This window comes from Callorhinus ursinus, unplaced genomic scaffold (genome assembly GCF_003265705.2).
Source record: "Callorhinus ursinus isolate GAN/ISIS: 27379988/994484 unplaced genomic scaffold, GSC_fseal_2.0 scaffold44, whole genome shotgun sequence".
Classification (NCBI taxonomy): domain Eukaryota; kingdom Metazoa; phylum Chordata; class Mammalia; order Carnivora; family Otariidae; genus Callorhinus; species Callorhinus ursinus.
Window position 1 is genome coordinate 3,549,458 of NW_027397106.1, and position 22,803 is coordinate 3,572,260.

The 22,803-nt window shown below is 44.3% G+C and overlaps 1 protein-coding gene and 1 long non-coding RNA gene across 4 annotated transcripts in view; one reads left to right on the forward strand and one right to left on the reverse strand.

The window, feature by feature from the left end:
- Positions 1 to 22,803, reverse strand: part of SLC4A8 (solute carrier family 4 member 8) — a 73,366-nt gene that overhangs the window by 12,810 nt on the left and 37,753 nt on the right. For all 3 annotated transcript variants that reach the window (XM_073881979.1, XM_025882791.2, XM_073881978.1), the window contains 9 exons: positions 21,929 to 22,174; positions 18,113 to 18,218; positions 17,355 to 17,516; positions 13,945 to 14,058; positions 10,412 to 10,573; positions 9,234 to 9,485; positions 6,071 to 6,139; positions 4,252 to 4,425; positions 1,233 to 1,370 (listed from right to left, as the gene is read on the reverse strand). In XM_073881979.1, coding sequence (XP_073738080.1) covers positions 1,233 to 1,370; positions 4,252 to 4,425; positions 6,071 to 6,139; positions 9,234 to 9,485; positions 10,412 to 10,573; positions 13,945 to 14,058; positions 17,355 to 17,516; positions 18,113 to 18,218; positions 21,929 to 22,174 — 1,423 coding nt within the window. The remainder of the gene's footprint in view (positions 1 to 1,232; positions 1,371 to 4,251; positions 4,426 to 6,070; positions 6,140 to 9,233; positions 9,486 to 10,411; positions 10,574 to 13,944; positions 14,059 to 17,354; positions 17,517 to 18,112; positions 18,219 to 21,928; positions 22,175 to 22,803) is intronic.
- On the forward strand, positions 14,384 to 22,656 carry LOC141370760 (uncharacterized). Its single transcript, XR_012375076.1, has 2 exons — positions 14,384 to 14,568; positions 22,331 to 22,656. It is a non-coding gene; the product is annotated as an uncharacterized lncRNA (long non-coding RNA).

Below are 22,803 nucleotides of genomic sequence, written 5' to 3' on the forward strand. Positions count from 1 at the left end.
ACATCGGGCTCCCTGCTCGGCGGGAAGCCTGCTTCTCCCTCTCCCACTCCCCCTGCTTGTGTTCCCTCTCTCGCTGTGTCTCTCTGTCAGATAAATAAATAAAATCTCAAAAAAAAAAAAAAGAAGGAAATCCTGCCATTTGCAGCAACATGAATGAAACTTGAGGGCATTATGCTAAGTGAAATAAGTCAGACAGAGAAAGACAAATACTATATGATCTCACTTATTTGTGGAACCTGAAAAAAAACCTGAAGTCACAGAAACAGAGAACAGATGCGGTTGCTGGGGGTGGGGGAAATGGGTGAAGGTGGTCAAAGGGTACAAGCTTCCAGTTATAAGATGCATAAGTCCTGGGGATGGAATGCACAGCATGGTGACCAGAGGTAACAATGCTGTATTGTATATTTGAAAGTTGCTGAGAGAGTAATTTTAAAAGTTCTCACCACAAAAAAAAGGGACTATGTGAGGTGATGAATGTGTTAACAAACCCTATTGTGGTGATCATTTCACAATAGATACATACAGTGAATCATTATGTTGTATACAGTGTTATATGTCAATTATATCTCAGTAGAGCTGGGAAAGAAATAATACAAGATTTTAAAAATTCAAGATATTAGAGGAAAATGTTATTTAAAATGCATTTCAAAGGACACTATTTCAGGCACTAACTGTATTTGGAAACACTTTCTGGCTCATTCATTTCTTGGTCTGATATTTTCATCTGTTACACATCCATTCTTGGCATGTATAGACCATTGATTGAGGATCCATTGTGTGGACAGCAGATGCCAAGTGCTGAGGGAAATGAGGAAAGACAGAAAGTCCTATGCAAGTTATCTGTGCACGGTGCCAACCACGACACCATCTGCAATTAGGTACATAACAAATAATAGGTTTTGTATAGTTGTTAAATTAGGACTTTTGGGAGAACACGAACCATGAGATCTGATAATAAGAGCAGAATCTATGTTCATATTCTAAGTATGAACCTGGTGAGGAGACTGGAGACAAACGAAGGGGAAGAAAACTGATTATTGGGACCAAAAATAAAGGACAGATAAGGACAAGAATCCTTCATCCATTCTCAGCTAAGAACATCTTTGGAGTAATCTTCCCAGCTCCTAAATAAACCCTTGGGATTCCAGACATGCTGCCTTCTCATGTGGCCCTTCCTTTGTTCTGTAATTTGAGGCTGCCCCGAAGTGTACAGTTGGTGCAAGAGCCATGACCTCTTCCTCCTTGGCCTTCTTTTTGGCATCATCCAACTTCTTCTTTTTACTTTCAGGCATGAGATCATCTAACCAGCTCAGCTCTCGTTTAGAGAAACAGAGATCCATGACTTTCCTGACGAAGACCAATGCCAAAACCTGAAGAAAAATAAAGAAAGGGAATTAAAGGAGTTCATTTCCTTCCTGGAGTTAAACACTACGGCATTTCAAGGAAAAGCAAACTCATAGTAATCATAATAGTTGCCTATTATGGAGTGCCCTCTTTGTACCAGATACTAAGGCGAGTGTTTTCTATGTAGTATTTTATTTAACTATCATCATAACAACCCTACAACTTAGAGAGCACCCAATTTAATGTCCTCATTGAAAAGAGACACCCCTCATCCTCAGAGGGCCTGAAGAGTTGCCTTTTCCTGTGGTGGGACCTGCAGGAAAGGCTGCAGGGCAGTCCTGGGGGAGAGAGCATTTGCCAGAACACAGCTATGGCTGACGCCAGCCACGCCCAGCCCACGCATGCCTCACCATGGCAGGAAGGGACTCTGAAGGACCGTCACAATCCCCTCTGATCCTTTGCCTTGACATTTCCCCACAAAATCCTTGCTTCATGCCTGCATCATGAATCGCTAGTGTTTTGTGTCTCTGCCCTCAGGACTTGCCTGACATTCCTTTTGCAAATGAGGAAACCGAGGCCCAGGGAGAGAAAGTAACTTGCCTAAAATCCGACAGCTAATTTCCTCAACTGTCCATAGGACAGGGTGCCTCAACTGCTCCTCCACCTTTTTCCCATAAAAGGCCTTTTTTGCCAAAGGGGAATTAATAATAACCCAGAATGACCGGCCTGGAGTGACTGGTGTTCACCAGCTACATCAGGTGGCTGGACAGGAATGAGGCAAATCAGGCTTCTTACGTTCACGTTTCTCCCTTGTGTCCACAACTACTCTCTCAATGAAGCCAACATCAATAGTATCCCTTCCAAGGGGTTGTCAGGCATTTGCTGTTTCTTTAACCAAACAGTCAACCCCTGAATATAACATCCCAATGCAGAAACCTACATGAACTCTGACAAAATTGAGAGACCCATCAGGAGGTACATATGTAGGAGACGAGGGGAGAAGAACCCCCCCGACCCCCGTTTTCCTCACCCTTGAATATTCTCCCAGTAAGAGTTCAGAAGTCCCCAAACAAGCACCAAACATTACCCCTATTGCCCTTTCTCTCTAGAGGCTCACCCTTTGGGTCATTTTCAAACAGCCCACAGAATGCTCCGCAGCCTCATGGCCCAGGGTAAGCCAGAGAGGGGAAGGTAACAAGAGGAAATGAGACCGTGAGGACGTCAGGTGGCAAGGATTTCCTCCGCACCCTAGTGGCAGGGAATGGCTTGCCGTCTGTGGTACCACACACAGTTCAGCTTCCCTAGTCCCTTTCCCAAAGCCTCTGCTTCAGTTCGGGAGGAGGTAAGGCTGTCCCAATCACTTCTCAGTGCTGGGCCAACTTCTTCCTAAATTCCAGTGGCTTAAAACAGTGCATTTCCACCACTTCAGGCACTTCTGATTGCAATGAATTCTAAACTGGAACTATGTTGCTCTGAAGTAACAGGCAAATTATCGAATTATTGCAAACATGAAGAACCCTCTCCATGTGAGAGTGATGAGAGACAGAGAAGAGAAAGGGAGGGACGGAGGGAGACAGACCGATGGGCCTGAAAGTAAAGATGGCAAGCTGCCTCACACGTGTGTCACACCTCAAGGTCCCAAAATAATGCTGCTCCTGCAAAAGCCAACCAGAAAACTCGCCACCAATAAGGGATTAATATCCAGAATAGATAGAGAACTCCTAGAACAACAACAAAAAAACAATCTGATTAAAAAATGGGCAAAGGACTTGAATAGACTTGTCTCCAGAGAAGATATACAAGTAGTCAATAAGCACATGAAACGGTGACATGAAACGGCGCCTGGGTGGCTCAGTCGTTAAGCGTCTGCCTTCGGCTCAGGTCATGATCCCAGGGTCCTGGGATCGAGCCCCACATCGGGCTCCCTGCTCCGCGGGAAGCCTGCTTCTCCCTCTCCCACTCCCCCTGCTTGTGTTCCCTCTCTCGCTGTGTTTCTGTCAAATAAATAAATAAAATCTTAAAAAAAAAAAAAGCACATGAAAAGGGGCTCAACCTCACTAGTCATTAGGGAAATGCAAATCGAAACCACAATGAGATAGCACTTCACACACATTAGGATGGCTGATATCCAAAAAACAAAACTAAAACCCCCAAAGCAGAAAGTAAGTGTTGGCAAAGATGTGGACCAACTGGAACCCCATGTACTTATAAAATCGTGCAGCCGTTCCTCAAAAAATTAAAAATGGAATCACCATATGATCCAGGAATCCACTTTTAGGTATATACCACAAAGAACTGAAAGTGGGAACACAAACAGATATTTGTACAATTCACATTTATAGCAGCATTATTCACAATAGCGAAAAAGTGGGAGCAATCCAAGTGTCTATCAATGAATGTACAGATAACCAAAAGGCGGTGTATATATATATATATATATATATATATATATACACACACAAATATACACACATATACACACACTCACAGAGGAATATTATTCAGCCTTTCACAAGGAAATTCTGACACATGTTACAACATGGAAGAACCCCTTGAAGACATTATGCTAATAAGTAAAATAAGCCAGATACAAAAACACAAATACTTTATGATTCCAGTCACATGAGGCACCTAAAGTAGTCAAGTTCATGGAGACCGAAAGTAGAATAGTGGTTGCTAGGGGTGGGGGGGGAGGGGGAATGGGGAGTCATTGTTTAATGGGTACAGAGTTTCAGTTTTGCAAGATAAAATAGTTCTGGAAATGTATGGTGGCAATAGTTGTACCACAACGTAAATGTACTTAAGGCCACTGAACTGTACCCTTACAAATGGTTAAGATGATATGTTTCATGTTGTGTATATTTCATCACGATTTTTTAAAATAAATAATAACGTTGTTAAACTCACCATCATTGGAAAGACAATGGCAGCTGGAGATGCCTTAATGACCCAGAGCAGGACCAGGCAGGTGAGCTGGATGAGGGTGAAGAGGTGCACTTTGCGCAGGGGCACGTGTCGAAGGTAGATAAAATCTGGCTGGTGCTTTGCAGGCATCCCAAAGAGCTTCAGACGGTCAAAGAACTGAAAGGAGGGAACTGGCATTTATTTTCAGGAGGTTTCTTTGAGTCAGAAGCCTTGTGAGGCCCATTCATGTCTCTTATATCACCTGCTTTGAAAGGTTACCTACCACCGGACAAAAATGGAAACTGAGTCTCAGAGAGTATAGGTAATTTGGCTGAGGGTGGGATGTGACAGAGTCAAAATTTAAATCCATCTCTTTTTTAAAGATTTTATTTATTTGAGAGAGAGAAAAACAGAGACAGAGCGAGCACAAGCAGAGGGAAGTGACAGGCAGAGGGAGAGGGAGAAGCAGACTTCCCGCGGAGCAGGGAGCCCGATGCGGGGCTCAATCCCAGGACCCTGGGATCACGACCTAAGCCGAAGGCAGACGCTTAACCAACTGAGCCACCGAGGTGCTCCTCTTTTCTTTTTTTTTTTTTTAAGTTTTTTTTTTTTTTTAAGTAATCTCTATACCTAGCACGGGGGTTGAATTCACAACTCTGAGACCAAGAGTCACATGCTCTATAATACTGAGCCAGCCAGGTGTCCCTAAATCCATCTTTTCTAATTCTAGGTTAAAATTTCTTTCTTCTATCCCACACTGGATCCTGACAGATCTTTCTCAGGGAGCGTTGAAAATAAAATAAGCCAGTTCCATCTTTCTGCTTATTATCAAAACCAAATGTCTTACTTGTTCTTTGAGGAATTTGAAGGTTTTCATTGATTATTTATAATAAAAAGATAAAAAAACCTTCATAACATTCTGGATATAGAACATATGACCATCCTTATATTATAAAAAGGAAAACAGGGGCACCTGCATGGCTCAGCCAGTGAAGCGTCTGCCTTCTGCTCAGGTCATGATCCCCGGGTCCTAGAATGGAGCCCCATGTCAGGATTCCTGCTCAGCAGGAAGTCTGCTTCTCCCTCTCCCTCTGCCTCTCCCCTACATTTGTGCTCTCTCTCTCTTTCACTCCCTCTCTCTCTCAGATAAAGAAATAAAAACCTCTATAAATAAATAAATTAATTAAATTAAAAATGAATAAAAAGGAAAACAGAGACCCAGAGGGATTCAATAACCTGCCCAAGGTCACATTAAAACTCAGTGGGTAAGAATGACTGTTGGACATTCCATAAAAACAAAGAGGAACCAGCCACCAATAGAAGAAACTAAGTTATCGAATCTTCTGGGGTGCCCACGTTATCTGTGGCCAGCTCCTGACTTTCTACGTTCAAATGATTCAGAGGAATGAGTTGACAGATGGGCAAAGACAGAGCATGACAGGATGTGGTACCCGCTTACCTGGAGCAGCCCCCACTGCTACCAGTCCCGTCTCCCTCGCTCACACTGCAGCCCCGGCCCGACAACTAGCGCCATCCATGCGTGGAAGCCTAATATCTGTCTGTTAAATAGCTAACGAATGACTGGCACCATGAATGACATCAAGCCAGGCCATCCTGAAAGTCTCTGTACCCTTATGCCAACTTGACTGTCCAAATGACTTGCCCAATGCCCAAAGAAACGTCTAAAACAGCTTTAACTGGCAAGCCTAGGAAAGGGGTTCTCAGGAACGGGTTTGTGTGTCCCTGGGAGAGCCCTCCCTCCCCAGTCAGGATGGATGAGCTCGCAGTGCGAAGCCGTTGCCCTAGCTGAACCACGCAATACCTGAATTCCTTGTAGTGAGGAAACTCCCATGTAGAGGAAAACTCCATAGAGTACTGGCATTGGGATAAACTGAAGACAAAAGGGCAAAAAGACCAGAAATTAAATTAGGTATCATAAACTTTTAAATCTCCAAGAAGGAAACAAAGTTCCCAAACCACTGCATAAACATTGCATTAGTTTCTGCTACCTTTGCATGATTTAGAAGGAGAAGCAAAATCAGAAGCATTGACAATGATAAAAAAAAAAAATCATTTTGTTCTGAGATGAAATGATTACACATAATAGTAATCCAGTCCTGGTTAAATCATAGGCCTCACATTTTACCCCTACCTGGCTCTTCCACCTCCGTGGGGATGGGCAGACAGACAGACAGACACACACACACACACACACACACACACACACACACACACACACACATCCCTCTTTTACAGAACTGATAACTTTTAAAACTAATTACATAATCAATCATCTCAGGGATTTGGCATGTTTTAACATGGACTAAAAAGTTTACTTTCTGCTAACCAGTGACTTAGAGGCAGGAATAGGGAGGTATCAGAGAGGAAATGATTTGGGGAGAAATATCAACGTCATTAACTGCCCTTGAATATACATACACACCTATCACATTTCATCAGTAATCTTCAGGGCAACTCGATGAGGTAGGGAAATGAGGCCTTTGGAATGAAGGCAAGGGAAGTCTTACAGCTAAAGACTAAACTTGACTTGCTTTTATTCTGAAGCTAAAGAACATTCCCAAACATAATTCCTCTCAGAACTAGAAAAATCCCCACTGGATTTTATGCTGTTTCAACTGTAGCGTGAGTAGACATCTTAGTTTGGTGTTAACCTTGCTTGTAGAACTACAGAATGGCTTCCTGAAAGAAGCCTTCTGAGCCAGTTCTAGGAAGGCCCGGTGATGCCCACAGGCCATGCCTTTGTGGTTACCTTCCTGGACGAGCAGCAACCTTTGGGCTCCTCCAAATGGCAGCTAGACCAGAGGTGGGAGTGGGGACCAGGCTGGGGACAGAGAGTAGAAGGGGGGGAGGGGGCATGAGGAGAGGTGGACTGGGTGGAAAGTAAGGGGCCAGGAAGATGGTTTCAAATCCTTTACCATTTCTCTCAACTGTCACCCTTAAATAGCACTCACAATGCAAGCTGGGGTGGTTGAAGATTCACCAAAAGAAGGAGAAAGGAGGCAAGGGAGCCAAGTAATGGGGCTTGGCGATATAGCCATAGAGCTTTCCTTTTCACCCCATTTTTCCCAGATGCAAGCCTTACACCTACAAAACCAAATATCTTTTTCTCACATTCAAGGTATCTTCCATCTTTCCAAAAATCCTCTTTTAACCCCACATCTCACACCAGCCACTGCCCATTTTCCATTCCATTTCACAGAAAAATCTCTTGAAAGAGCTGTCTGCTCACGATCTCTTTTACTTCTCACCTATTTGCTCTTCACTTCCCTGTAATTCAACTTCAGCCCTATCGTTCCATGGAATCTGTTCTTGTTGAGTCCCGTTAGGCCCCCATGTTGCCAAATCCAATGGCTTGGTTTAGTCTTTATCTTTCTAGACAGATTCTAACCAATCCCTCTTTCTGGAAACATTCCCCTCACGTGGCTTTCCTGATACCACACCCTCCTGGTTTCCCTCCTACCTCTCTGGCAGCTCCTTCTGGGTCTCTGTTGCTATCTCCTCCTCTACCCGACTTCTAAATATTGGAGCTCCTTAGACTCCGCTCTTGCCTCTGGGCCTACTTCTCTTTTATATCTACCCTTCTCCCTGAGTGATCTTATCTACTCCCATGGCTGTACCACTAAGTGCTGTTGACTCCCACATTTATATTTTTAATCCAGAACCTTCCTCTAGCTTCTTCACACAGTTGCCTCCTGGATATCTCACCCAAAATCTGACCATAGCCCCACCACCTCTCACAAAATCACTTCCTCCTTCAAGCAGTCTTCTCCATCTTAAATGTCAGTACTCTCCACCCAGATGGTCAAATCAGAAACCTAGCAGGCATTTTGATTTTTCCATTTTCCACACTCCATTCCACGTCCAGTCAATCAGCAAGACTTTGGGTCTGCCTCCAAGATATACAGAAGTCATGCCTTTTCTCCATCCCTTCCCTACCCAAGTCACCAGCATCTCCTACTTATAATAGCCTCACTAGCAACTCTGCCTCTATTTTTCCCAACCCTAAAAACTTATTCTCTAGACATTGGCCAGAGTGATCTTTAAAAAAATACTAAATGGAGGGGCGCCTGGGTGGCTAGGTCGGTTGAGCGTCTGCCTTCGGCTCGGGTCATGGTCTCTAGGTCCTGGGATCGAGCCCCGCATCAGGCTTCCTGCTCAGCAGGGAGTCTTCTTCTCCCTCTCTCTCTCTCTCCCCCTCTGCCCCTCCCCACTGCTTGTTCTCTCTCTCTCTCAAATAATCTTTAAAAAAATCAGTAAAAATAAAAATATTAAATGGATCATGTCCCTTGCCTGAAAGTTAACCCTTCAAAGATTAACTTTACCAGAGTCAACAAGGCCCTGCATGATCTGCCCCTACGTGCTCTTGCCTTGACACAATACCCTTGAGCCACATGGCCCTCATACTTCTTAGAACACATATCACTCTTTCCCATCTCAGGGCCTGACTAGATTGCTATTCTCCCTTTCCCCATGCTGGCTCCCTCCATCCGTGGCATGGCTGGCTCCATCTCATCTTAAATACCATCTCTGTAGAAGCCTTCTCTGACCACACTAACTAAAACAGCACTCCCTTAATTCTCTAAGGCACCATAGAACACTATATATTTCCTTTCATCATTTTCATATTCTATAATTATCATGTTTGTTTTTTTTTTTTTTTTTTTTGCCCTTCCCTCCCTCCTCCTCTTTCTTTCATTTTTTTTTTTTTTTTTTTTAAGTAGGCTCCATGCCCAGAGTGGAGCCCAACGCGGGGCCTGAATCCAAGATCCCAAGCTGAGATCAAGAGTCAAAAGCTTAACCAACTAAGCCACCCAGGCGCCCCTCTTTTTCTTTTTTTAAGATTTTATTTTTAAGTAATCTCTACACCTATCTCTTTGGTGTATCACTGTATTCCCAGTACCTAACAGAATTCCTGACACAAATCAGGCACTAAATATTTATCTAATGTGTGAATGAATGGTTACCTTTAATATGGCTGTCATGAAGACTGAGCAGCCCATCAGCACAAAGATCATAAGGCCTGTCACTCTCTGTTCTCGGATGCCCAAGAACTTGGGTTGTTCTCCAGGAGCAGAGCACTCAGATTCTAGTTTGAGGCTGTTCACGTGTGTGATGGACAGGACAGTTGCAGCCACAAACCAGGGCAGGCCCATGATGGAGCAGACACCCAGCATGATGGCCACCATCAGCAGGTCCAGGTGGTAACCACAACCTTTCTGTGGGGAAACAGAGTATCTGTCACCACCCGTGGGCTGGCTGTAGTGGGGCATAGAACAGTGAGCTAAGAGTCTCAGTCCCAAAGCAGGAAGGGGTATATGGGTAAGGAAGAAGGGGTCCAGGGATCCCAGACGAGTCTTCCAGCCCGTCCTGGTTTGGAGGGAACAGAGAAGGAGAAAAAAAAAAAAAAAAAGAAAAGAAAAGAACCCTTAGCCTATCCCATACGTGCCATATCCATTTTTTATTCAAGTGCCCTCAGATCTCACCCGGAATCTCATACATTCAAAGATTCATCTTTTCTTGGCCGAGTAACCAGAGGCCAAGCCACATCTTGATCGTCCTAGTGTCTAGATGGTAGACAATACCCGAGTTGGAGATAAATGGCTTCTTACAAACACTCCCAGATCCTTGACAAAATGGATTTGCCTACTCTATATAAGGAAAGAACAGAGATGAAGGCATGAAGCCTCTCACTAGTAAATGTGCTGGAATCAACCCTATCTCCTTAGAATCCTTGGGCTCAAGGTTCAGTCTGGAAACCCCAGTAATGGACACCAGTGGGAGAATATCTGACTCTTGGAAACAGTGGCCCAAGTCCTGAACTGAACCTCAGAAAGATAAGCCTGTGTAGGGACCACAAGGAATTTTGCCCACCCACCTTCCCCACAGGTTTGCAAGGACAGTAATGGAGTACAAGCTCCCTTCATTCACATCATTCCATCATGCTTTACTCTGGTTTCATCTCCAAACCAATCTTTGTCACTAATGGAGGGATTGGAAACCCCTGAAAACCCTTTATGAGCTCCTTCCATGACTGTTTTTAATCCAGGTTCTATCGTTCCTGGTCTAAAAGGGCTTACCTTAAAAAAAAAAAAAAAAAAATAACAGGCTGCCATTTGTCCTTCTAGGTCAGAACTTTTGTTACCTTGAGCTTGTGTTCCTTCCTGTTAATGATGACAGCTGTGATCTGCTGGTCCATGAATATTAAGATAGTGCAGAGAAGAGCTGGGATAATTGCAGCTATCACAGTCCACCAGGGATTGGGGCCAATGGGGCTAATAATCCACCCTCGATCATCCCTTGTTGGCTACAGGGGAAAAAAACAAAGTTTTATTTTTGTATTTTAACTATAGTCATTAGGGCAAAATAGATCAAACTGAATCACAATATCCACATTATTTTTATTCTTAAATGAGAATCCTTTAAAAAAGAAAAAGTCATGTGAGGCGCCTGGGTGGCTCAGTCGGTTAAGCATCTGCCTTCAGTTCAGGTCAGGGTCCCGGGGTCCTTGGATCGAGCCCCACTTTGGGCTCCCTGCTCAGCAGGGAGTCTGCTTCTCCCTCCCCCTCTGCCTGCCGCTCCCCCTGCTCGTGTTCTCTGTCTCACTTGCTTTCTCTTTCTCAAGGAAATAAAATCTTAAAAAAAAAAAAGTCATGAAATAGAGCAACTCCTTAAGAAATCTATGCCCTTATTCCACATTCCCTTTGAGTCGATCCTCGATTATCAACTTCCTGTGAAATATTCATTAATCCTTCACTTCCTTCCCCTACTCTACAAACCCACATACAGAGAAAAAAATTTATCTGAACATTAGCCCAAGTAAAATAACAAAATCTGTTGTCAAAAAAGAATTTTAATACAATTATAATTAAGGCAAATATAAATAATTTTGACTAGCCTCCTCCAGATTTTGGACTGCTCCCCTCCAGAAGCCTATAATGTATGTCTACAGCACAAATAAAAGCAGAGTAGAGCCAGTTGCTTGGAATCTCATGGGCTTAGATTGTATTAGTCCAGGGATGAAAGCATGTGAAACAGGAGCCCAGGTACTAGAGACTTGAGAGAAGAGCCCAAGACTACTGAACTTGGGGCCTTGTTAGGTCTAGGACCCTCTCCAATACCACTGTAAGACCACTACTGTTCATAAATCTTGTCTGAGTGTTAATGACATACCTAAACTCTCCTAGATCCTCAAACCCCCTCCAGGATACTCTGGGGAAGAAAAGCTCCCCTTGTTTGGCAAGTAGTAATGGAAGATAAAAGGCCAGGGATACAAAGTGGCCCAGAATTAACCCAAACTCAATGAACAAAGCAAAGACTGTTACATCCAAAGTAGTTGGGTCCATATTGGTCACAACTCTAGGATTCAAAGACTGATCAATAATGCCAACAAATCCCAAATTATGAATGGGTTAAGTTCTGAAAGTTTATAGAATCCATGTCTCCTTAGGAACAACGTTTTAAGTGATAGTTAAATTCTCAGGTCAACACAAAAATTTACTAAACTCTGACCTACACGGGGCGCCTGGGTGGCTCAGTCGATCAAGCGTCTGCCTTCAGCTCAGGTCACGGTCCCGGGGTCCTGGGATCAAGCTCCCTGCTCAGCAGGGAGTCTGTTTCTCCCTCTCCCCTCTGACCACCACCCCCTGCTAGTGCTCTCACTCCCTCACACTCTCTCGCTCAAATGAGTAAATTTTTTTTAAATCTTAAAAAAAAAAAAAAAAGCTCCAACTGACATTAACACACTAGTAATAGTACCGGCCTTCGGATTGGGTCTTAATCACCAGGGACCATGTGACATAATAGGGAAGGAAAGAAGGAAGAAAATTTCTTCTCTGCTTCCTGAAGGCGAGGCCTGCCAATGAGCAACATTTTCCTTGACATTCTCCCATTTTCCCGTATCCCCCCTCCCACCTCCCAGAGGCCTTCTTCCCAGATGTCCCAGAAATTCAGTACCTTCTGACTATCTTAAGCCTACCCATCAGGGAACCTTTCCAAGGACTACTTAATGTTCTCAAATTACTTATTTTTACACAAAATCCATTCCTCCTGGAGGGTTGACCTCAGCCAGGTATTAGAGAAAAAGCTGACTGCACTCATTCAAACAAAGGTGAAAATGACATATTCTTGGAGGAATTATATTTTTAAAGAGGGTGTTTTTTAATCCACAAATTTCTAACTGATGGCATTGCAGTGCATTTAACAAAATAAAATTAAAATTTTTCAGGCAATATGGAAAAAGATATTTTTAACCAGGCCTATTTCAGGGAGGGAGAGAAAAAGAAAGGGAAGACAAAGGCGCATGGTACAGGGATGTTTATAAGTCAAGGACTGCCTTTCTTCCCATCTTCCTTCTCCTCCCCAGACTCTCCTGCCTTCTCGTTGTAGGATTCTTCTCAGGGCACTGAGGACCCCCAGGCTTTCCCTCCCCTCTGCTCTTGTGGGGCCTGTGGAACCGAGCTCAGCTTCCCATCCTCTGTGTTACTCAGTGCCCCTCAAATGAAACAGATCTAGAGTCCCCCATATGATCATTTGTTTGACTTTTTTGTATATATTTTGGGCAAAAATTTTTTTAAATTTTTTTTATTAACATGTATTATTTGTTTCAGGGGTACAGGTCTGTGATTCATCAGTCTTACACAATTCAAAGCGCTCACCACAGTACCTACCCTCCCTAATGTCCATCACCCAGCCACCCCATCCCTTCGTCTCCCCTCCACTCCAACAACCCTCAGTTTGTTTCCTGAGATTAAGAGTCTCTTATGGTTCGTCTCCCTCTCTGGTTTTGTCTTGTTTCATTTTCCCCTGCTTTCCCCTATGATCCTCTGTCTTGTTTCTCAAATTCCTCATGTTAGTGAGATCATATGATACTTGTCTTTCTCTGATTGACCTATTTCACTTAGCATAACACCGTCTAGTTCTATCCACGTCATTGCAAATGGCAAGATTTCATTTTTTGATGGCTGCGTAATATTCCATTGTGTATATATACCACATCTTCTTTAGCCATTCATCTGTTGATGGACATCTAGGCTCTTTCCATAGTTTGGCTATTGTGGACATCGCTGCTATAAACATTGGGGTGCATGTGCCCCTTCAGATCACTACATTTGTATCTTTGGGGTAAATGTATTTTGGGCAATATATTAACAGATTATAGAGAGTTACACAAAGAAACAATGAAATAGGGCTGAAGAGCTGTCCTGATTACTCTGGCAGGAACGCTACACTGTGGGTAAAGCCCCCTGGCCCACTCACCTCTTCACATGGCAAGATCCTTGAGGACAGGGGCCAAGTCCTAATCCAGCTTCTTCATCCCTTCTGGTGCCCTTAGAGAGTTGATGCTCCATGAAAGAGCTGTTAACCATACTTGTTCCAGGGACCCCACATTTCCACCAAATGTGGTATGTATTTAAGTAAACATGGGCATTCCATTGTTTTAAATTGTAACTTTTCATTCATTAAACCACTTTAGGGTCCTGTTCTCGGACTTTTCGGGCTTGAATTCAGCCAAGCCTGAAGAGTTTGCTCTTCTAAAAGGTAAGGAATGAGGAGCAAAGTGCAGATGGAGGGCACTGCAGAACACAGGATTCGGGTATGCTAAGGCCTTTGAGATTAACTTGGGGGCAGATTCTAGGAAACCACGTGAGGGCACCATGTGCCCTGAAAGTTGTTTACCTTGAACACACTGGGAACTTGAAGTTTTGGTGATGGGACTCCAATCAAAAAGTCAATGATCACCATTGTGAAGATAGTGAGGAAGACAGCAAAGTCACTCACCATGGAGCGTACCTGGCATGAGAAAGGATTGGAAAAGTGTTTTATTAGGTTAAATGCAGTAGAAAAGAATTTAGTATTATAAAAGTTTTAAAAGTCCTCAGAAGCATGCTTTCATTTTATAATTGAATTAATATAAGCATATTTCAACAACAGGAATATGTTAACATGCCCAAGTTAATACCCCAAAAGTGTGGATATGATGGGGGAGAAGGATCTATCCAACAAACTCTCATGTCACCACCCTGAGACTGTGAAGAGTTCTGTTTGGAGCACTCATGCCCAGGTATAGGCAAGAGTTCTGAGAACTTGGAATGAGATTTTCTGGGACCAGCCAAGGTCCATTTGTGCCAGCCAAGAACCTTGGCAGCAGCATCAACTCCTCTTCTCCCTCATGTCCAACACCTCATCTACCTGCACACGAGTCCTGTTGGCTCCACCTTCATAATCCATCCCGGATCTGAGCACCTGTCACCACCTCCACTGTTCCTATCCTGATCAAGTTCACCATCAGCTCTTGTCCTGGTAAGTACAGCAGACCCTTAACCTTGCTCTGCCCTTGGGGAGCCTGGGTGGCTCAGTCAGTTAAGTGGCTGCCTTCGGCTCAGGTCACAATCCCGGAGTCCCGAGATAGAGCCCTGCATCAGGCTCCCCACTCAATGGGGAGTCTGCTTCTTTTTTTTTAAATTTTTTTATTGTTACGTTAATCACCATACATTACATCATTAGTTCTTGATGTAGTGTTCCATGATTCATTGTTTGTGCATAACACCCAGTGCTCCACGCAGAACGCACCCTCCTTAATACCCATCACCAGGCTAACACATCCCCCCACCCCCTCCCCTCTGGGAGTCTGCTTCTTATGCTCTCTCTCTCTCTCTCAAATAAATAAATTTTAAAAAAATAAAAAAATAAAGACCTTGCTCTGACCTTCTTGAAACTTGCCAGACTGGTCATTGAAAACAGAAGTTGGATCAGGTCACTCCTCCATGAAAACCCTGAAATGGTGCCTCATTTCACTGAGGTGAACACCCAAAAGGCCTTGGCCTCTGAGGCCCCCACACTGCAGTCATCACCTCCCTGAACCCAGCTTCTAGGGCTTCTCTGCTCACTCACTCTGCTCCAGCCACACAGACCACTGTCTTGTTTCTTACATGTGCCAAACTCACTCCCACCTCAGGGTCTCTGTGCTTGCTCAGAGACCTGGAATGCTTTCTCTCCAGGTAGCCTCTCGGGTAGTTCCCTCACCCCCTTTATGTTCACGCATGTATCACCTTCTCCTTGAGGTCATCTCTGATGACACCACCCTCCACTCCGGCACCTCCTCTACTCCTTCCCTGCTTCATCTTCTCTATAGCACTTCTCACCATTTTGTGCCCCAGAGGGCTTTATAGTTTAGTGTGGCTTTAATAAAATACAATGCCTCTAAAATGCCCAGTGCCTGCCTTAATCTGAACTTCCAACAGAGATCGAGCAAAATATATCTAAGCCAAAATATATCTTAACCTGACTTTGCTTTCCTTTGAAACCTGAGGTTTCCGGCTCCCTGAACCTGGTTTTATTAGTTTTCTTCTGAATGTTACACAAATTCTCTGCACCTATACCTGCTCCCACCATCATGAGCCATTTTGGGTTCATCTGGGGGGACCAGCCTGGGGTCAGTGGCCCTCTCCCCTCTGAACTTCTATGGCCCTGACACCCAACTCTATACTGCTGTCTTATATGGACCTGTATGCTTCATATGTTTCCCCTTCCTAAATGATAGCAGAAACCATATTCTACACTTCCTTTGGGGTGCCTGGATGGCTCAGTCGGTTAAATGTCTGCCTTTGGCTCAGGTCATGATCCCAGGGTCCTGGGATCGAGCCCCAGGTCAGGCTGCCTGCTCAGCTGGGAGTCTGCTTCTCCCTCTGCCCCTCCCCCTGCTCCTGTGCTCGCTTTTTCTCTCAAATGAATAAATAAAATCTTTAAAAAAAAAAAATAAAAAACTTCTTTTAGGGGCGCCTGGGTGGCTCAGTTGTTAAGTGTCTGCCTTCAGCTCAGGTCATGATCCCAGGGTCCTGGGATCAAGCCCCACATTGGGCTCCCTGCTCAGCGGGAAGCCTGCTTCTCCCTCTCCCACTCCCCCTGTTTGTGTTCCCTCTCTCACTGTGTCTCTCTCTGTCAAATAAATAAATAAAATCTTTAAAAAAATAAAATAAAATAAAAATTAAAAAAAAAAACTTCTTTTATATCCCCACTAGCACTTAACCTAGGCCTGGGCAAATAGCTAGTAGAGAACTGCCACTTATTAACTATTTGTCCAGACCAGAAACAATGACCCGAAACTTATTTGATACGTGTTTCCCTTAACTACCATGTAGTCTCACTGAAATCTAAGAATGTGTTTTAGTCATGCATGTGTGTACTGTAAATATCTAATCAACTGAGCTCCCCACCCATTCGGACTTCCTGCTCTGCAAACGCACCTGATTGAAACCTCAGTTACAGAAAAACCACCATTTCTCCTCATTTGAACCCCCTTTCAAAGCAAAAGTGGTCCCTTTTAGCCACTCTACACCCAGCCTCTAATTCTGCCCTGCTAAAACAGGGCATCTGCCATCTGCATCAGGAAAGATCGTTGAGGCTTCAAACAGTCATGCAAACCAACTCAGGCTGCTGCTGTCAATGTGACCAGTGATTTCACAAGCTGCCACAAGAGCCATCCCTGGGAAGAGACTTTGGGGTCCCCTATGCATCCAAAGTGATCATCCCAATTTACTATATCTAGGAGCCAGCTCTAGCTATTGTATGCTACAAGTCCCAGTATTCTGGAAATGAAACTTAACAGCATTCTGGAAATGAGAGTTAATAGCTTTTAGAGAACCACCTTAAACCACCTGCACTTTTTTTTTTTAAGTAATCTCTACCCCTAATGTGGCTAGAGTTAGTTAGGTATCTGACTCTTGATCTTAGCTCAGGTCTTGATCTCAGGGTTGTGAGTTCAAGCCCTTGGTTGCGCCCCACGCTGGGCGTGGAACCTAGTTAAAAACAAAAAAAAAAGAGTCGCATGCTCTATTGAATGAGCCAGCAAGGCACCCATCACCTGGCACTTTTAAACAAAATTTTTAAGTATTAATGCCTCATCCCACACCACACATTGATGAAAGGTTGCCAGACACTGGAAGAAGAGAATGCCATAGTGTGGCTTACCGGGACATGTAGAGCTTTTGCCACCTGCCACTCCACCCAGCAGGCAGCGTGGAGGCTGAGAATCAACTCTGTTACATTAGAAATCTAATGCAAAAGCAATGTGTGAGCATGCTACCTACTCTGGTTGGGAAGTAGTGGCTTGTCTTAAATGTCTTTAAGGTGCTCGAGAGGATGAAGGTGGTGAAGAAGAGAATGCAGGACCAAAAGAGCACGTCAGGAGTATAGGGCCCATGATGGCCACACGCAGATCCCGTGAACTCTCCATGCATCTCCTGGCATTCCTGGAGGAACAAGCATTCTGGGTGACAAGAGGCAGGCACAAGGGAATCGACAGCTCTGGCCTTTGAAGCCCACCGCTCGCTGTCACCCGGCAGTGGCCGGGGGTGCGTGGGGAGTGCAGGCCGCCAGCCGCGTCCGCCCGACCTCCATGCAGCGTGGTGCTCCCGCTTACACCGGCCCCTTCCAAGCAACGACTTCTCATCCCTAGGCACTTTTGGAAATGAAGCCAGGATGGTCCCAAGCAAGCATGCAGTTCTGGGTGGGCCCTGGCAATGTGTAGTGTTTATATGACAGAGCACTTCGCAGTCTGAATGTTCTTCAAGCCTCACTGCATCTGGGTGTGCCCCCCGCCCTGCTTGGTGTCATGCCCACGTATCCCTAGCACGGGGTCGCCGGGTAGGGGGCGTCTGGGAGAGAAGAGGAAAGCAATCTTCTTTTCCCTTTATATACAAGACAACTTCTGAAGGGGGGCGGAAAGGGTCAGTAAGAGCCTTTTAAATAAAAAAGAACTTTCTTTTTGAAAATGCCAGACCTTGCAGAAGGGCTACCGAGCTTCCCCCTGGCAGTCACAGTGCCGTAACGCAGCTCCCAGACTTACACTAACGGTCAGGTTGGCCCAGTGGACTTCTGTCGTCACGATATTGTGGTCCTTCCAGTACTGTAGGGTATGATTGTTGGGGTTTTCTGGGAGAGTACACCTGCAGCTAAGGGGAAAAGGAAAAAGATTCCTGAAGAAAGCAGCCAAGTACTCCATTAATGCTTTTAGCCATGGGACACCTGGGTGGCTCAGTCGGTTAAGCGTCTGCCTTCGGCCCAGGTCATGGTCCCAGGGTCCTGAGATCCAGTCCCACATCAGGGAGCCTGCTTCTCCCTCTGCCTGCCGCTACCCCCTGCTTGTGTGCGTGCTCTCTCTCTCTTTCTGGCAAATAAATAATAAATAAAATCTTTAAATACTTTTAGCCATGACTGGGCTAAAGGCTCTGTCAGAGCCTGCCTTGTTGCTCCTTTGCCTGCTTCAGATCCCTGAGATTGGTCCTGTTGCTTGAGGCCCATGCGTAAACCCAACCACATCCTTATTTTTCAGTCAGCCATTACTAAAGACAGACACAAATCAGCATGTGGGCCTTGAATTAAATTGTGCCAACAACCAAGCTCGGTGCCTCATGTGCCCACAATGAGCCCTGGTGGTTTCCTGCTTAGTTTCTTTCTCTCAGGCCCTTCCCTCGAAATTCAATCCACAGAGCAAGGAGGACCTGATACCCTAGTCAGCTCTCAACAGTCTCCTCCAAGCCTGGCTATCTCCCTCTTGCTCCCTATATCCCGTCACATTCTTGCTCTAAAAATCAGAGTCTCGAGATGCTTGGGTGGCTCAGTCGGGTGAGGTTTGCCTTGGGCTCAGATCATGATCCCTGGGTATGGGGCTCCTCACTCAGTGGGGAGCCTGCTTCTCTCCCCCTGCCTGCCACTCCCCCGGCTTGTACTCTTTCTCTGTCAAATAAATAAACGCTTTAAAAAAATAAAAAATAAAAATCAGAGTCTCCTGGAATTGTGATGCAAGCTCTGCACTGCATTATTCCTGGTAATATCCCACCACAGTAGCCTCCTCTTTCATCTAACCAGACCAGATCAGACTTGTCCTACTGGCCACCATGTTACCTCCCAGTCCCAAAATGCTTCATGCTTGAACTGGCTTCCAGTATACACAACTACATAGCCATTCCCACCAACTTTGTATCATCTGTAAATTTAAAAAGCATGCCTTCTAACCATCTAGTATCACAAAATTAAAATACAAAAAGATCTCAACAGATTGTAATAGGAGGAAACCGACAAAATGAAAAGTAATTGGGAAAGCTATAAAGTCCTATATTTAAGTATAAAAAATCAATTCCAGGTGTGCCTGGATGGCGCAGCTGGTTGAACGTCAGACTCTTGGTTTCTGCTCAGGTTGTGATCTCGGGGTCATGGATCAACACTCAGCACAGAGTCTACTTGGGACTCTCTCTCTCCCTCTCCCTTTGCTCCCCCACCCCAACCCATGCTCTCTTTCTCTCTCTCTCTCTCTCTCTCTCTCTAAAATAAATAAATAAACCTTAAAAAAAAATCAATTCCAAACTTGGAAGCAACAAAGATGTCCTTTAGTAGGTGAATGGATGAGCTACAGAATACCTAGACAATGGACTATTATTCAGCACTAAAAAGAAACAAACTATCAAGGCATTAAAAGACATAAAAGACCTTCAAGGAGATAATTCTACGTGAACAAAACCAGTCTGAAAAGCCTATATACTGCATGATTACAACTATATGACATTGGGGGAAAGGCACAACTATGTAGATGCTAAAAAAGATCAGTGGTTGCCAGGGGTTGGAGTGTTAGCAAGGGATGAGTAGGCAGAGCACAGAGGATTTTTAAGGCAGTGAAACTATTCTGTATGATACTATAATAGTGGATATGTCATTATAGATTCATCAAAACCCACAGAATGTATAATACCGAGTGAACCCTAACATAAACTATGGACTTTGGGTGATAATGATGTATCAATGTAAATTCAATGGTTGCAACAAACTTACCACTCTGGTATATGGGATGGTGACAGCAGAGGAGACTGCACATGTGTGGGAGCAGAGGGTAGATGGGAACTCTCTGCATCTTCTGCTCAATTTTGCTGTGAACCTAAACTGCTCTTAAAAAATCAGTTCCAGGGGCGCCTGGGTGGCTCAGTCAGTTAAGCGTCTGCCTTCAGCTCAGGTCATGATCCCCGGGTCTTCAGATGGAGCCCCAGGTAAGGGAGGCGTCTGCTTCTCCCTCTCCCTCTGCCCTTCCCCCAACTTGTGTTTTCTCTCTCCCTCCCACCCTCTCTCTCTCAAATAAATAAAATCTTTTTAAAAATTAAGTAATTAATTAAAAAATTTAAAAATCAGTTCAACACATACTAACATAAAATCATTTAAAGAGTTGGAGAGTTCTAGCTTCACAGCTCCAACAGTGGAATGCAACTAAGAAAAATACCATCTTAAGCTTTATTAACACAGAATTCCAGTGTCCTGATCCAAAGTCTACTCAGTCCAGGGCTGCTTACGTTTGTCTGTCTTCTCCCACTGGGATATAAGCCTCAGGAAGGTAGATCCTTCGTCTGTCATGCCTTATGTTTCAAGGGCCTAAAACAGTGGCTGGCACATAGTAGGTTCTCAACAAATATTTTTAAATGACTATATGATTTTTTTAAAAGATTTTATTTGTTTATTTGACAGAGACACAGTGAAAGAGGGAACACAAGCAGGGGCAGTGGGAGAGGGAGAAGCAGGCTTCCCGCGGAGCAGGGATCATGACCTGAGCCGAAAGCAGATGCCCAATGACTGAGCCACCCAGGCGCCCCTGAATATATGATTTTTAAAAAGGTCAAAGAATGAACCTTACCCCAATACCCATCGGCAATCCACAAGGCTTTAAAAATCATACCTCCTAATGGTTGTTATTTTGTAATAAAATAATTTCAAAATTCTAACAAATTTTTTATGAATTCAGACCTTCAAAAGGTTAATAAATGGATAAGCAAAATCTACAGAAGTGTGTCTGTGGCTAGGTGAGAGACACCTCCATGCAGTCTGCTCTCTCTGCTCAGACAGTTTCAGGTTGAAATTGTTCGCTTCACAACCAGACCCTCCTCATCAGAAATGTACAGCCAGCAGGGAGGGAACTTGATGGATAGAGCTAAAGGTTGAGGATCTTTAGTCATAATTTGGAGAACACAATTCCAGAGAAGAAATGTTTTATAGGGCCAGACTCTCCTAGATGGTTGAAAACACAGCCAAATACTGGGTTTCATTTCCAGCTGATCCAAACTGTATTAAACATGTGAAGAAAATGGTCTCTTGGGTTGAAATCCCTAGGTAAGTAAATAGGTTATTAGATTGTTAGGAAACAAAGTAAGAGGCCCATGGAACTCTAAGGAATTACTGTTATATCTCTACCTAATGATACCTAAGAGTAGCCTATACATACTTGCAGAGAATCTTCATAACATGGTCCAGGGACTCACAAATCCTTGCAAAAAGAAGTCCCTCCCAACAACTCACTTGAACTCTTCCCGCTCCCTTTGCAGCCTATTTTTGTCTCATGGTTGAACCAAAAGTCATGCTCTGGAAAGCAGTTCTCATATGCCCTGAGTTTCACTCTTAATCCATCCTCTCCATCATCACTCCTAACTGTTCTCCTCTCGGGCATCTCCCCCAGGTCTCCACATCCCCACCTGAGCCCTATTTCCCAGTGAGAGGGGCCAAGACCCTTCCTTATTCCTTAACACAAACTACAAGTACTGCCTGGTTCACTGTATCCAGCCAATAAACTCAGGCCTTCTGCTCAATTAAAAAAAAAAAAAAAAAAAGACAAAGCAGAAAGCATACTTACTAATACAGGCTAAGGTGGTCCAGCTGGCTGTGCATGTGGATGGGGTAGGTCTCTGCCAGGTGAATCAGCTTTTCTATGGCTTCATAGATGAAAATAATGCAAATCAGGGAGGCAAACGCTTCTTCTGTGAAGCGGGTAATGTAACAGACAAGGGAACTGGCATCAGTCGCCACAAGGACAATACACAGGAAGGCGGTCCACAGTCCAATACAAGCTCGCAGGGAGAGGTATGAAAGAGCGTAGTCTCTGAAACAAGACCAAGGTTCATCAGAAAGTATGGATGGATGAATTACAAGACAAAGGGTCAGAAATGTGGTTAGTTCATCTCATAGTACCCATTCAAGTATTGTGACCTAGTTTATCCCTAATTCTAACAGTCCTTCCCTCCTAAATGTTGCCCAGGGACAGCTGTGACAAAAGATCTGCTCCGCAGCTGGTATTTGCCACAGCAAGGACGTGGGAAGCGGAGAAGGAAGGAATTGCCCGTCACCCATTTCTGCCGTTACCGGCCAACGTGATTCGGATCTTATTCTTGCAGCAAGGAAAAAGGAGCTCGCCCTTGTTCCACATGTTCCTACTCCTAATGCAAAATGAAGAAAAGATTTTATAGGAAAAGTAGGGAAACAAGGGCACTGCCAAGTCCCTACCATCACTAGCAACCAGAATATGAAGGGGGCATATTAGGCCAAATTAAAAATGGACTTGAAATAAAAATAGTGGAATCTGAATTGGCTAGGGAACTTTTTTTTTAAAGATAAAAAGTCAAGACTTCAATAATGGCTGAGGGACATTAATAAAGCTCTTTAAGACTTTATTTTAGGTACGGTACTACCCAGGGGGCAGGACAACAGACCAAATGATGTTCTTCTTTCGGG